The sequence below is a fragment of the Setaria italica genome, chromosome III, assembly GCF_000263155.2.
Source record: "Setaria italica strain Yugu1 chromosome III, Setaria_italica_v2.0, whole genome shotgun sequence".
NCBI classification, from domain to species: domain Eukaryota; kingdom Viridiplantae; phylum Streptophyta; class Magnoliopsida; order Poales; family Poaceae; genus Setaria; species Setaria italica.
The window spans coordinates 17,346,787-17,360,204 of record NC_028452.1 but is presented as its reverse complement, the minus strand read 5'-3'; the positions used below and the strand labels follow the sequence as shown (position 1 = coordinate 17,360,204).

Sequence of the window (13,418 nt, the reverse complement as noted above, 5' to 3'; positions counted from 1 at the left end):
ACCTCTCCCTTGTCTCTTCAGCTACGGTACGTTACGCATCAGTCACGTAGTGGGATAGGATCAGCAAATCGACGCGCCATGGATTTCGGCAAAACAACGTACAGTCCCAATCCTACCGCCTACAGCAACCCTAGACATCACAACCAAAGTACGACGTAGACGCATTAAAAATACACCTCGAGTTGTCATTTCGACACAGGTTCCATTTGCAAACTACAAGGCCCTTGACTTCGTGAGAAATAAAGTATCCCGGCCCTGCTGGTACCACTGCTCCATTGGGAGTGTCCAGCAGCTGGAGCTGGTAGATACCAATCAGGCCGGCGTGCTGATCCGGGATTATTCTTCTGCCAAGGTTGTCTGATTGCCGCTGAGTCAGATTCAGATCAGTTGAAAAAATTGGGGAGATGCAGGGTTAGGTCGAGGTCAGCTCTGCCCAACTCCGGATTTGCGGTGGATTGCAGGGCGGAATGGCGTGCCCACTTGCGACGCCCGCAGAGCGTGGTCGGCGGTGGTTGGGACGAGGAAGATTCTTGCTTCAGGCAGCGATGCAAATAGTACTAGAGTACAGAAGGTTGTGGTTAAGCAAAGGATCTTGCAGTAAAGCCAGCTACTAAGCTAGGAGTATGTTGCTAGTTGCTACGAGCACATTTAGGCGCGCTCTTATATGCTCCATGTAATGTAATCTTTTTGTTTGTTTTTTGGTAAAGAAAAGAGAAAGGGGCGAGAGGAAAAAGGTAACGCGGAAAGAACGGTATACCCTTGTTGTGAAATCCCAACCATAACTTTGTGCTAGAGGTAGTAGTGGAGAAGGCAGGCATTGGAGACGTTTCGCTACCATCTTTATACGTTGATTGTTCCATACACACACAAAAAGAAGAAGAAGAAAATGTGCTCCTGCCTTTTTCCAGCTACAGATAATTCGACAATATGCTGCACACCTACACGTATCAGAGGCACCAACGGAGAGGGTCAGATTACAGATCCCACTAAACCAAGACCCACGCAAAGGCTTTTACATTCTCGCACGCAAGAGAACAAGGAGAGCCGACGACAGCGTACGTCTGAATCGGTGTCTCACGCCAACCTCAGCCTGAGTGAGGCCTGACTGCCTGAGCTTCCCGGGAACGAACAGCTTTAACATCAGAGCAGCGTGACGGCTTGGCTGTTGCCCGATTGGATCAGTCTCCCCTCCTCCTAGGCGCAGGGCGCTGGCAACGGGAGGCGTGCAGTGCAGCAGCTGCTGGTGCATGACGGCCGCACGCAACGCAAGCAGCCAAGGGGTACGCGGCTCCGCGCACGCGCGCCGCTGGCCTCTTCCTGCGACTGCGCGGGCCCCCTGGCTCGGCAGACAGCCGGGCGTGAGGCGTCTCCTTCGGGCGCGCACAGAACGCCGGCTCCCTAAAGGAGTAGGATGGGTGGCGGTCTCGGTTTCAGCGCTCGAGGCGTTGCTTGCTTTGCCTCCTCTCCTCTGCTGCCCTGCGCGCGGATGGAAGCAGGCACAGGCAGCCCTGCCAATGCCCCCCATGCCATACGTGCCCCGATTCCCCGATGACACCATGGAGGCCGAATGGGCAGGAAAGGTTGGCCGATGGCATGGTTCGCTGCGACATTTGACTGGAATGATCGATCGTTCAGCCGTTCGGTGACGACTGACGAGGCTGCGCTGCGTGTTCTTTTTTTTTTCCCTCAACCTTCGGGGCTTTGTTCCTGATGATCGTGGATGACTGGATGGTGAAACAAAGCGACGTGATCCACGAGCACTGTCATTATCTTCCCAGGTGCGTTCTCGCTTCTCAGCACGGAGGGGAGGATTTGTTTAGCTGCTGTCACCGGAGATGATGATTGATGACACTGCACAAGGGCAAAATCCTTCTGAAGACAACACACCGGACTCTCCAACACACATAATTCACGACAAATCACCAGGCTAGGAAAAAGAAGACTAAATAAATGTTGTCTGCGCAAGCAGCACATCTGAAAACACGAGATGGAGCTCTGATGAATAACGTTATTATCCAGGCTTCAGAAGAAACCACAAATAAACACAGCAGCCTGTAAAGACAGAAGAAAAGTGACACGGTTCAATTTTTTCACTTCAAATGGTAAAAGATATAATAGATAAAATAGTCCTTTCCAGTGCCTTGAGATAATGCAGAGTACCCTCTCGCCCCTTCAGTACCACTTCAGAACCACCAGGCGTGTCAAAGTTTCTTCACCATTTCAACATTTAGCAAACAGCCAGAGTGTCAACTCAGCAGTAGATCTGAAACGACATGACCCATTTACAGGAGCACCTCCATTGCAGCTCCTAGGCAGGCAGATGTTTTTAGCAGGTGCAACCTTTACAAGGACAAGGAAAGATTGAAGGTGAAACAGGAAATGCTATGTCAATTCTCTCCCATGCACTGATATACAATATACATCGAGTTTTGACATCTACCGATTCCAGTTATCAGAACAAAATAGCTTGGAGAAGTGACCACCTCAAGAGAGCTTTCTAATGAATTACAAGGCCAGGACTCAACCTTGGAGCACAAGAAGTTCGACGAAGACAATCAGATCACTACCTAAAAGATGTATGATCGTGGGAAAGCTCCGTCGAAGGGAAGAAAATGGCGACATTTGCATTGGCTATCAAAACCGCACATCTGGGACTCTTGAGATGCTTTACAGATCAGATCTAACCCGGTCGTGGTGACTGAGAATTAGTGTACACGAAGCTCAGCTACTATGCTTTTGAGGATCTACTGCTATCTACGGCTGTATCTGTCAAAACTACACTACAAATCAACATCTGGCAACGGCACCTTCCAGTAATTCCAGTTATTGTAGTCTTCCTGCATAGTATGATCACCAATAATCAGCAGAAGAAAATTATTTCCCCCATGTATCTTTTTAAGTTGCTGACATAGATATGCCACAAGGATTGGGGGCATATAATTTATAAGTGGTCATTTATCTATGCAAATGTAGTTGTTTAACTTTGTGCCCTTTAGTAAGTGAAACTAATTGCAGCATTCATGTGCATGGAATTGTTATCAAATGTACAGCAAAAAAAAAAAGAACATTAGTAAAAGTGTTGTATGCAGCAAGTTCAAATATGTAGCTAGTGAATTTCCATGTGGTATTTGGAAGAGGAAAATGAACTAAAGGAAACTGATGGAAACCATTAGGTCTTCTAGACCAAACCTATGCAATTTTTTTATTAATATAGGTATTCAATGATTTAGATATGTTAGTAGAACATAATTCTAGTCTATGCCTGGGGTGGAAGTAAAATAATACTAGTAGCTCTGAATGACAACTGACCTGCTCAACCAGAGTTGTTGGTGGAAACATGTCGTTGACAAGTGTATGTAAGGAGGTATAAGACTTTACATCAACAGAACTGTTGACGGCCACTTCTCCCTGCAAGCCCATCGGATACGCTCAGACAATTGTGTGAACATAATATTAATGATCAAGATGGTGTGTAATAGTGATACCTTTGGGTTGATGATAAAAATCTTGCCTTTAGGAATTCCCATCTTCTTGTAACTGAGCTCGTCAGTGTCTCTGTTGCCAAATCCAGCATAAAATGGATTGTAATCAGAAGGAAAAAGCGCCTTAATGTCCTGTCAAAGAACAAAACTTCCATGAATAAAAAGCACTCATCATAGCACTGTTGCTGAGTTTTGGATCTCAGGACTCTGGGGGGAAAAACTGCACGCAATCTGGCAAGAGCATCAAACTAAAAAATTGGAACTGCCTAAAAGAAAAATACCTCCAGACATGCAATCTTGAATTCATGTGGAGCTCTCCGTATAACTGAGACAAGCAAAGGAATATTAGAATCATGCTAAAAACAATAACACTAGCACTAGCCATTAGCAACCAGTTTTCTATGAAGCCAGAAGCCCCATTACTGATCATGCTAGGAAAAGTCCAGTCAATCGATATGGCAAATCAATTGGCTCAAGTCGTTCTAAGCAAATTATGTAAGGATTCAACCAACTGTTAGCAAGCTGTTACCTTCTCGGTAGAGTGAAGGAAACAAGCCATCAGGTGAAATTACAACAGGCCCATTGGGCAGTGCCTTCCCATCCTGCAAAATTGGAAAGAATTGTTACTTGTCCACTGGATAAGCAAGCCTGCAGAAATATTGGCAACACTATTTTGAAATAAAGTAAGCGAGATCACTGTACTTGTACCACACGCATTTGCCTACATCAATACAAGTTAGAAAACCATGTGCTAGAAGACAACATCAAATGAGAATCATCATCCTACCTGTTTCAGATTGAAGAGGAAGTTCTTCGTGAGATAAGCTTGAACAATTGCTCTAGCACTAAGGAATAATAGTTGATAACCATTTTCCTGGTTAAGACATAAAAGGTTATCTTAGACATAAGCACAAAATTAGGTACAATCCCACCCAGCAACATGGGAAAAAAACTAGAACATAAAACATTTCTTAAGAAAGCATCAAACCTTTATCGCAGAAAAGAGTCGAGCAACACCGGAGTGACTCCAATCTCGACCAACCAAAGGCATGACCTGACCCAGCACATCAGACCTGAAAAATGTAACATTAAGTACCCACATTCAACGATTTTGGCCATTTACAGCAGAAAAGCATATGTATCACCCCTACCAAGCATAAAATTTCTACAACATGATGTTGGATTCAGTCGGTGGAGCTTTAGTCCCAGGCAACCTTGATTTGCTTGGTGACAGTTTCAGATATAAAGCAATAGTTCAAAATTCATGAACCAATAAATTACAGGCCATGGGACAGTCCAGCTTAATTAAAGAATAAATAGACTAAAATAACTATAACTAGTAACAAAACAAGGCATGGAATCCTACATTAAATCCACCAAATGAAGGTAAATCTAATCATTTAACTTTGTGGATAAAGACAAAAACACATGATATTGTCACTCAAAACATCAATTTGAAGCAATCTGTATCTCTTTTTTTCGAATGCCCATTACACCAACTGCTGTTTGTAAGCTACTCAGGCAAAGTGTGGGGGGTAGCATACAGGAGTGGAGAAGAAACCATGAACATTACCTCGTAATGGTGCCATCTACATCAGATATTACAATTTTAGCGTTCCATTTCCACAAGTAAATATGTGCATCAACCTAGTAAAAAATTCAAATTTATTATATGATCCTAAGGATAAAAGGATGAGATAGTTAAGAAATAGAGGCATAGACCTGCTGCTTCCCAAGAACTCTGGTGCAGAAGCTAAAGGTCACCAAGTTTTGGCCCTCCTTCAGATTTAAAGATGCTACCTGTTCACTAGTGGGGATCAAAGTCCTTACAAATTGCTTCCTTGGTGACTGGCTTTTGTTGTTCTCCAGAGCTTGCTCATCCATTGGACTCAAAACAGTCTCTGAGTCAAGGAAAATGTCCTCAGAAGAATCACTGTTACTACGCTGAAGGGATCTTGTTATCCGAAAGGGATTGAGCCAAAGCCTCCACCTCCGGCTTGAGGGAGACACTCTAAAAGAGTCTTCCCTTGAGTTGGGCGTTTCCTGACGTTCAACCGGAATAGCATCAAAGGGTTCTATGTTGAAGTTTGAACCAAATACAGCCTTGCCAAGAATAACATGAGAAACTTTACTCCACGGGAAATACTTATTGTCAACTTTGACGATAAGGTTTGCATTTTTTATAATCGTTGATCCAGACAACTTGAAATCCTCCTCACTGACAAGATGCTGTAGAAAGGCTTCCTCAGCAGATTCTCGACCCATTCCTGGCCGTAACATGTTCCCACAAAGAGAAATCTCAACCCCTGCAACACATCAAAGCAGAACATTGACACATTACCTTTAGGAAATAAGAATAAAATGCAACCTGACATGTGCTTACCCAAGCCCTTCGGTGATTCAGAATGCTCTTCTTTATCCTGTTCCTCTTCTTCTGAGTGTTCTGGAATGCTTCCCAGTTTGTCTTTATCACTGGTAGCCATGGATAACGGTAAACCTTCAGATACAGCAGCCTCAGTTTCAGGGGACAAGTCAGATTCCTTGCCATAAGGAGAAGAAGCCCTTTTGTTTCGAGTCCTATCAGCTTCTGTTGTAAATTTTGAAACATCCACTCCCTCCTGTAATGGACCATCTTGATCACAGTAAGCAGTTTTAGTTTCACCTTCCTGCAGATCTGTTTCAGCAACAGAAGTGTTACCCAAACTAAGCTCAGAATCCCTCTGATAATCAGATCCGGGAGAAAACAGTTCGTTTCCTGAATCCCCATCATCTATTTGTAATGTTAGATCCAAGCAGCTCTGAAAAGTTTCCTTTTTACCAAAACTAGCACCAGCATCCTCCAACTCAGTGTCCTCATTGCTGAGATCACAAACCTCATCCTTGTTAGCTGGGGATTTACAACCCTTGGCTCTTTCGAGCACTGGGACATCACAAGATTCATCTTCATTGGTCAACGATTTATGCTCCTCATCATTGGTCTCTGGTATATCATGAGCTTTAGGTTCATTGGTCGAGGGTTGATAACCCACAACATTGTCCCCTGAGGCATCAGGAGACTCGTCCTCATTGGTCAAGGGTTGATAACCAACATCAATGTCCCCTGAAACACCACGAGACTCACCTTCAGTGGTCATGGGTTGATAAACCCCATCATTGTTCCCTGACTTTGACACATTCTGAACCTCATCTTTGTATGTAGACACAACATGAGCTGCATCTTCATTTGTAGACAAAGCATGAACTTCATATTCATTAGTTGACACACTGAGCACTTCATCTTCATTTATAGACACATGGAGTGCTTCACCTTTGTCAACTAAGATGTGATGTGACTCATCCTTCTCACTTGGTACCTCTTCATTCTCTATAAAAACCTTTGACTGATGTCCAGAATCAAACTGTACCTTTTCCTGTGATATGTATAGATCATCTAAAATGCCAGCATCCCACACCTCACCACTGCGGCTGAAGTCCCCACTAGAGCTCTGCCCAGGTCCCAAATGAAACTGCGGGTCACTTAACTGCACATCATCCATACCCTCCTCTGTTGAAGAAATAGGCGCGGTGAGCACATGTCCATCCACACTAACCAGAACCACCTCCGAATTTCCCCCATCAGCTTGGGTTGGCAAATCTTCTGCTTCCTCCAACCTACCATAACCATCATATGATTCAAATTCGTCCCCGGTTTGCTTCTCTTGATGCTCCACATTCAACTCTTGGCTGCCAAGCCTGTCACTAGGACCAATGTAAAGGTCCCCATCACTCTTACTGCGCGCTGGGGGTTCAGGCTCATTGATAGCTTCTGATTCTGAACCTGTACCAGAGTCTTCACTGCCAGGCACAAGCTCACGCATGAAATAGGCTTGGCCAGAGTTGTCAAGCTGCATGTGAAAGCTGGCTTCCACGCCATTGACGGTGATGGTGACAACCTTCTCAGCACCCTTGAGCACGCCCTGGAACTTCCCAAAACGGACGTACCATGGAGTGGTGCGGTATGAACCATCGGGCTGCTCAACTGCAATGATGTCAACTGCGCCGCCAAATGGGTGGAAGGGCGTCGCAACGGAGTACACTCCCTGCGAGATCACAGACCCAACCCTTCCCACCACGTTCATATCTGCAGGAGCCCTCGACCACCAAGCATCAAACACTCAACAATCCAGACCGAGGTTGCTTGATTCGTCCAATTTCCTCATCGACTCTGCAATTTATGATGCGAACGAAGAATTCTCAGTGAAAATTTCAGATGCCGTACAGACAAAAGAAATTTCGAAACCCTAGTTGCTCGATGCGTGAAACTGCTGAGAGCGACTCCCAGCATTTAGGCGATTAAATCTACTAGGAAAATGAATGGGAATTGGGATTTGGGGTCTAAATTAGGGGATCTGGGGTTGGAGATTACCTGTGGCTTGCAGGCCTCGAAGGAGCTCCGGGAGGCTCGCCGGCTGGCAGGAGAAACAGCGGGGGAGCGGAGGCGGCGAGGGCGCTGCCGGAGCCGGGCAGTGGAGGAACCCCGGTGGGCGGCGGAGGCGGCGGGGGCGTCTGGCCCCCACGGGTTAGCGTCGGGCAGTGGAGGCCGCCGGAGCTAAGGGGAGGTGGTGGCGGCGGGGGCTCCGTGCCTGGCGTCGGGCGTCGGGGGTTCGGGGCCGGGGCGCGTATCGCGCGCGGAAGATGAAAGAAGGAAGAAGAAAGAGAGAAAGGAGAGAGCCAGGGCCTCGCCGCGACGCGGATCGGCTCACCTTGGTCACTCCCGCTTCTCTTCGGCGAGGTCGTTCGAGAAGCTTCCGGAACCCTTGAGGCGCCGCCGGCCGCGACGCCGCCACCGTCGATTGGCGAGGTAGGAATTGGATTTTTGGGGACAAGGCCGGCCGGCCGTTGGGAGGAAGGAATATATAGGTGAGCCCTTCTCCATTCGCACGCGCAGGCGAGTCTCGGCGAGCGGCGCACATGGGACTCCCCTCCCGCCTGGACAGCTGCCACGCTTACATGTGGGGCACAATGGATGTCCGGGCCCACGTGCCATAGACTGGTTTCAATGCTGGTGGTTGAGGACGAAATAAAACGCCGCTACGTGCAGCTGGGCGCCGCGAATTTCCTTTTTCACGGGGGAAGGAGAGCTGAAAAGACCTGGAAATTCCGATCATGTGACACTGCCGTGGTGGGCCCGGCGGGGGTTTCTGCGACGTGGAGCCCACGTGTCGCGCACTCATTGATGTTGTTAAGGACTTGAAAACATGATGGTTCCTGCTTAATTACTGGCAGTGGTGGATATAGTGAAGCATCTACTTACCCATATTTATTTCACGGCCGAAATGACAGCTTCACCCTCCTCCGAACTCGTTTCCCACGGAGACACCGAAACGCAGAGGGCAGTCTCGGTACCTCGCCGTGCGAACGCACCGGTCGTCTGGTCCCTAACGCCAAGCGCAAGTCGTCGCCTCCGTGCGTGTGCGGCATGTGCGATGACGAGGACGAGGAAGATGCGTGCAGATCTTGCCCGCGTGCACGGCTCAGCTCACCCGTTTTGTCCAGAAAGGGGCATGTCCGGTATAGCCCGTGCGAATATGCCTGACCACACCTCCCTTCCACCCAGAGAAAAAACGGTTGCTTTTTCCGTCTGGGAATCCCGTCATTTCCCTCCCGTTTCCGGCAATGCACTGTACGAAATCGAAGCTGCTTCGCGCCGTGCGGAACCGCGCGTGTGGTGCCTTGAAGCAACCGTGTGCTTACGCGACCTGGTGGTGTGTGGTGTGCTTCCAGAAGCTATCGGGCCCGTGGCGGTGGTGGTCGTCGCCGCCGTCTTGCCATGTGGCCGGGGATGCTGCGGGGCAGGGCTAGCCAGCAGCCACCGGTCTTTTGGGTTGGGTTGCCTGGAGCACGCGAGCGACGTGAGGCAGCGAAAATGCCGCTAAAAAACCAGCGAGAAGAGCTGGAACGATCAGGATGCCGGATTAGGACCGATTGGCCACAGAGCGCGAGACGCGGACGCGCGCGGCCGCCCGAGACCGATGGCGATGCTGCAGCTAGCTAGCTGGTTTTCCCGGCTCGGCATGCGGGTGGATGCGGCGGGCGGCAGCTTTTTATCCCACCTGCCGTGCCCAACACACGGCGCTTCAGTCACGGTGGGTCGGTGGCGCACGCCTGCATGGCTCGCGCATGCAGCCGAGTCCCAGCCAGTCTCAAGTCACGGTCGGTGTGCCCGTGCGCCCGGCAAAGGCATCATCAGGGCTCAATGGCTCATGGCTGTTACAGAAAATACCATAGCAACGGGAGAACATTAGGCGGTTTAGTAGTTTACAAAGCTTTTATTTATGATAAACGATTTTATAAACTTTAAACCTGCTTGTGGTACTCTCATAGTACGTCCAACTGGAGTTACGGAGCCAATTTATCTGTCAGATTGAAGATAGAGCGAGAGGCAAACGGTCTCACTATTACACAAAGGGACATCACCGTCGATCCCAAAACTGACATCTCCGCTAGTTTTGGGCATCAGCGGATTAAGGTCGGCGAGCCTCCAACCTGACGATGATGCCCTTTTTGAAAAACAAAAAAAATGAAAAAAAACTAATGCCGTCGCCAGTCCTCCCCACGGCGCCCTGCTCGCACCTAGCACCTCACTAGCCCTCCCTAGCACCGCTCCAAGCCCGTGCCTCGCACCGCCCCCGGAGCCCCACCCCGCATCGCCGGAGAAGGAGGAAGGGACTAGGGACGAAGGGAGGGAGAGGGAGAGAGAGGGACCTACCGCCGTCAGAGCCCCACCGCGCGTTGAGGCCGTGCCTGCACCTCTCGCCACTGAGCATGCCGCGCCTACGCCCGCACCCGTCAGCCTCCGAGCATGCCGCACCCGCTCCTTACCCCGACGCGCTCCTCACTGCAACCGGCGAGTGAGGGGCGCGCGGAGGGGGGAGGAGAGGGGTGGCAGAGATCTGGCCAAGGGAGGGAGGGGGTTGAGACTTGAGATCTGCTGAGGGAGGGAGGATAGAGAGGAAGGGAGAGGGGATCTGACCGGTCGAGGAAGGGAGGAGAGGGAGGGGGATCCGGGGAAGGGAGGAGGGGTAGTCTACGAGGGAGGGAGGACCTTGCTCGTGAGCATATAAGGAGGTCGGGGGGTGGGGGTGGGAGGACGGGCTGTGAGCGGATAAGGAGGGTGCTAGGTTTAGGCCGTCATCGTTGAGTTATTTTGGAACCGACGGTGATACTCCTTTTCACCGCCGGTTCCAGTGTCCACTAACCTCTGTATGTTTTAGAACCGGCGGCGAAACTTTATCACCACCAGTTTACTTAAACCGGCAGTAATGGATCATTGGTGATAGCTCCTTTTTATAGTGTCCGGCTGCGAATGAAAATGCTGCGAATAGAACATCAAAACATAGCATACAGAACTAGTACCGAGGAGTCGAGGACTGTGAACGGACCGGATCCAGGACTCCGCGGATTACTAGTTAGAGAGAGTAGCTTTCTTCTGGAGTACCTCAAGTCAAATACTAACGCTGAAAAAAAGCAAGATTGTTACGACTTCGCGATTCTGTTCAAAGATATCTACTGTGCAAGATTCACCGGCATGCACCGGCATTTATCGGAAATTGATTCGGTAATTTCACGTTCACGACCATAGCTACAAGGTAGAGATCAGGGAAAAGAAGATCGAGCGTTGTGTTGTTTTGTGAGCTTCTGACACATGATTTCCTCCCGTTGCCTTGCAAGCTCCGGCACCTGCTAGTCATTCATCAGTGTTTCTTTGCTTAGCATGTGCTGGGACCTGGGATATGTAAATTTAACAGAGTCAAGCTAAGACCGCATGGCTATTTCCCTGCTTTCTTTAATTTTTCCATTATCAGGTTCAAAATCGAATCACCAGCTGCAGTTCCAGCTTTCAGAGATGCAAATGATTTTTTATCCAGCAGTAAGTTCAGCAGGTGGCCAGAACCAGATGCTGGCCTTGGTAATCTGAGGGGGTGTTTGGATGCGAGGTACTAAACTTTAGGAGGGTCACATCGAATGTTCGGACGTTAATTAGGAGGAGTAAACATGAGCTAATTATAAAACTAACTGCAGAACCCCTATACTAATTCGGGAGACGAATCTATTAAGCCTAATTAATCCATCATTAGCAAATGGTTACTGTAGCACCACATTATCAAATCATGGACTAATTAGACTTAATAGATTCATCTCGCGAATTAGACTTCATCTGTGCAATTAGTTTTATAATTAGACTATATTTAATACTCCTAATTAGTATCCAAACATCTGATGTGATAGGTACTAAAGTAGTTTATGGGGGTGTATCCAAACACCCAAAGGGGACAAGAGATTCCATATGAATATATTGTGCATCATGTTGTGCACAGCTTGGTACGATCAACCACACTAACTATTCTTCCCTAACCCGGCCCCATAATCAGCACCTCACCAACTGTTTGTTTCTCAATGGGCCTGCCCAGCATAGCCTACTGAATAACAGCCCATCCCGTCTAACCCAACCACCGCGCGGGGCCACGACCCATGAACTGGCTCTCTGGGCCTGTGGTAGATCATCGCTGTCTGCGCGCTGCGTGCTGAGCAGTCTCAATTTCTCGTGTACGTAATGTGCACGCGCGCGCACCAAAGGTGCCGAGGTGCTGTTTGTTTCCGTTTATAAGCGTCCTATCGTGGAAAAAGCATGAATCCTGCTAAATACTTTACTTATTTTTATCGATTCTTGTTTATGTAGTAAGCTGCTTCAGAGATTTGAACTACAAGCGAGAAAATCTTTATTTAGATTATAATCTAAGCATGACTAGAAGAAGCGTATCCAAACAAGGAAAAAAACATGCAATGCACGCAAGACTCAACGGCGCAGTTCGATCCTTGTCAAATGTCAAATCAATTTCCCCACGGCATCAACTTACATTTCTAGTTCTGCAGTACACTTCACTTCCAGCACTTCCGCTCTGTGTAAACGTGTGAAATTATTTCAGTCCCCAATGAAAACAAAAATTGTATTTTCATCGGAGATAAGAAGAGAGCAAGAAGAACATGAAAGTTTTTAATTGTATTTTTTAGATTTTTTTCAGATTTATTCATGTAATTTGAAGACTTGCCGGAATCCATTGTTAATATAATCCTCTTCTCTTTGAAGAAGAAACTGTTTCTCTATAAATTTCTCAAGAAAATTCGGTACCCCAAATCAAATCAAAAGAACCCCAATACGGTCATACCAGGACCTAGACGCCGCGGTTCAAGGCCTGCTTGCCAAGTCGGGCAAGCCGATTTGGCTCTTTTAATCTAGAGAGAACCACTCATTTCATTTCAAATTGTAGATCCTTGTTACTTTTTCTAAATATATTTTTTCTATGCACCTATACATACTATGTCCAGATATATAATAAAAATTATGAATCTAATACTGTCAAAATAATATATAATAATATATGTTTGGGAGGCATGGGTTAAATTTTAGCCCCTGTCACACCGGATGTTTGGACACTAATTAGGAGTATTAAACATAGACTAATTACAAAACTAATTGCATAATCCCTAGGCTAAATCGCGAGACGAATCTATTAAGCCTAATTAGTCCATGATTTAACAATGTGGTGCTACAGTAGCCATTCGCTAATGATGAATTAATTAGGCTTAATAGATTCGTCTCGCGATTTAGCCTAGGGGTTTTGCTATTAGTTTTATAATTAACACATATTTAGTCATCCTAATTAGCATCCGAATATTCGATGTGACAGAACTTTAGCCCTTGCTATCCACGCCCCCTAATGAGAAAATCTTAATCTTGCTGCGCATCAAACTCATGACCTCGCTAGCTATCCGTGACAGCAAACCCATACGGTGTTGAGCGAGGGATCCAAGCGGACCCTCGCTCTCCTTTCCAGTTTCCACCAGTCACCTGCTCAAGTCTGAAGTCAAACACCTACCAAACGCACACCAATCTCA

At 47.5% G+C, this 13,418-nt stretch overlaps 1 protein-coding gene across 1 annotated transcript; it reads right to left on the bottom strand.

Moving 5' to 3' along the window:
• Window positions 1-2,063: 2,063 nt before the first annotated feature.
• Window positions 2,064-8,351, bottom strand: LOC101775774 (phosphatidate phosphatase PAH1). The gene is made up of 11 exons (XM_004961768.4): window positions 7,888-8,351; window positions 5,866-7,686; window positions 5,205-5,788; window positions 5,056-5,129; window positions 4,471-4,555; window positions 4,270-4,356; window positions 4,012-4,084; window positions 3,764-3,807; window positions 3,486-3,614; window positions 3,310-3,408; window positions 2,064-2,837 (listed from the first exon to the last, which is right to left on the bottom strand). The coding sequence occupies exons 2-11, from the start codon at window positions 7,598-7,600 to the stop codon at window positions 2,781-2,783; spliced, it is 2,967 nt and encodes a 988-aa protein (XP_004961825.1). The 5' UTR covers window positions 7,601-7,686; window positions 7,888-8,351; the 3' UTR covers window positions 2,064-2,780.
• Window positions 8,352-13,418: the final 5,067 nt, after the last annotated feature.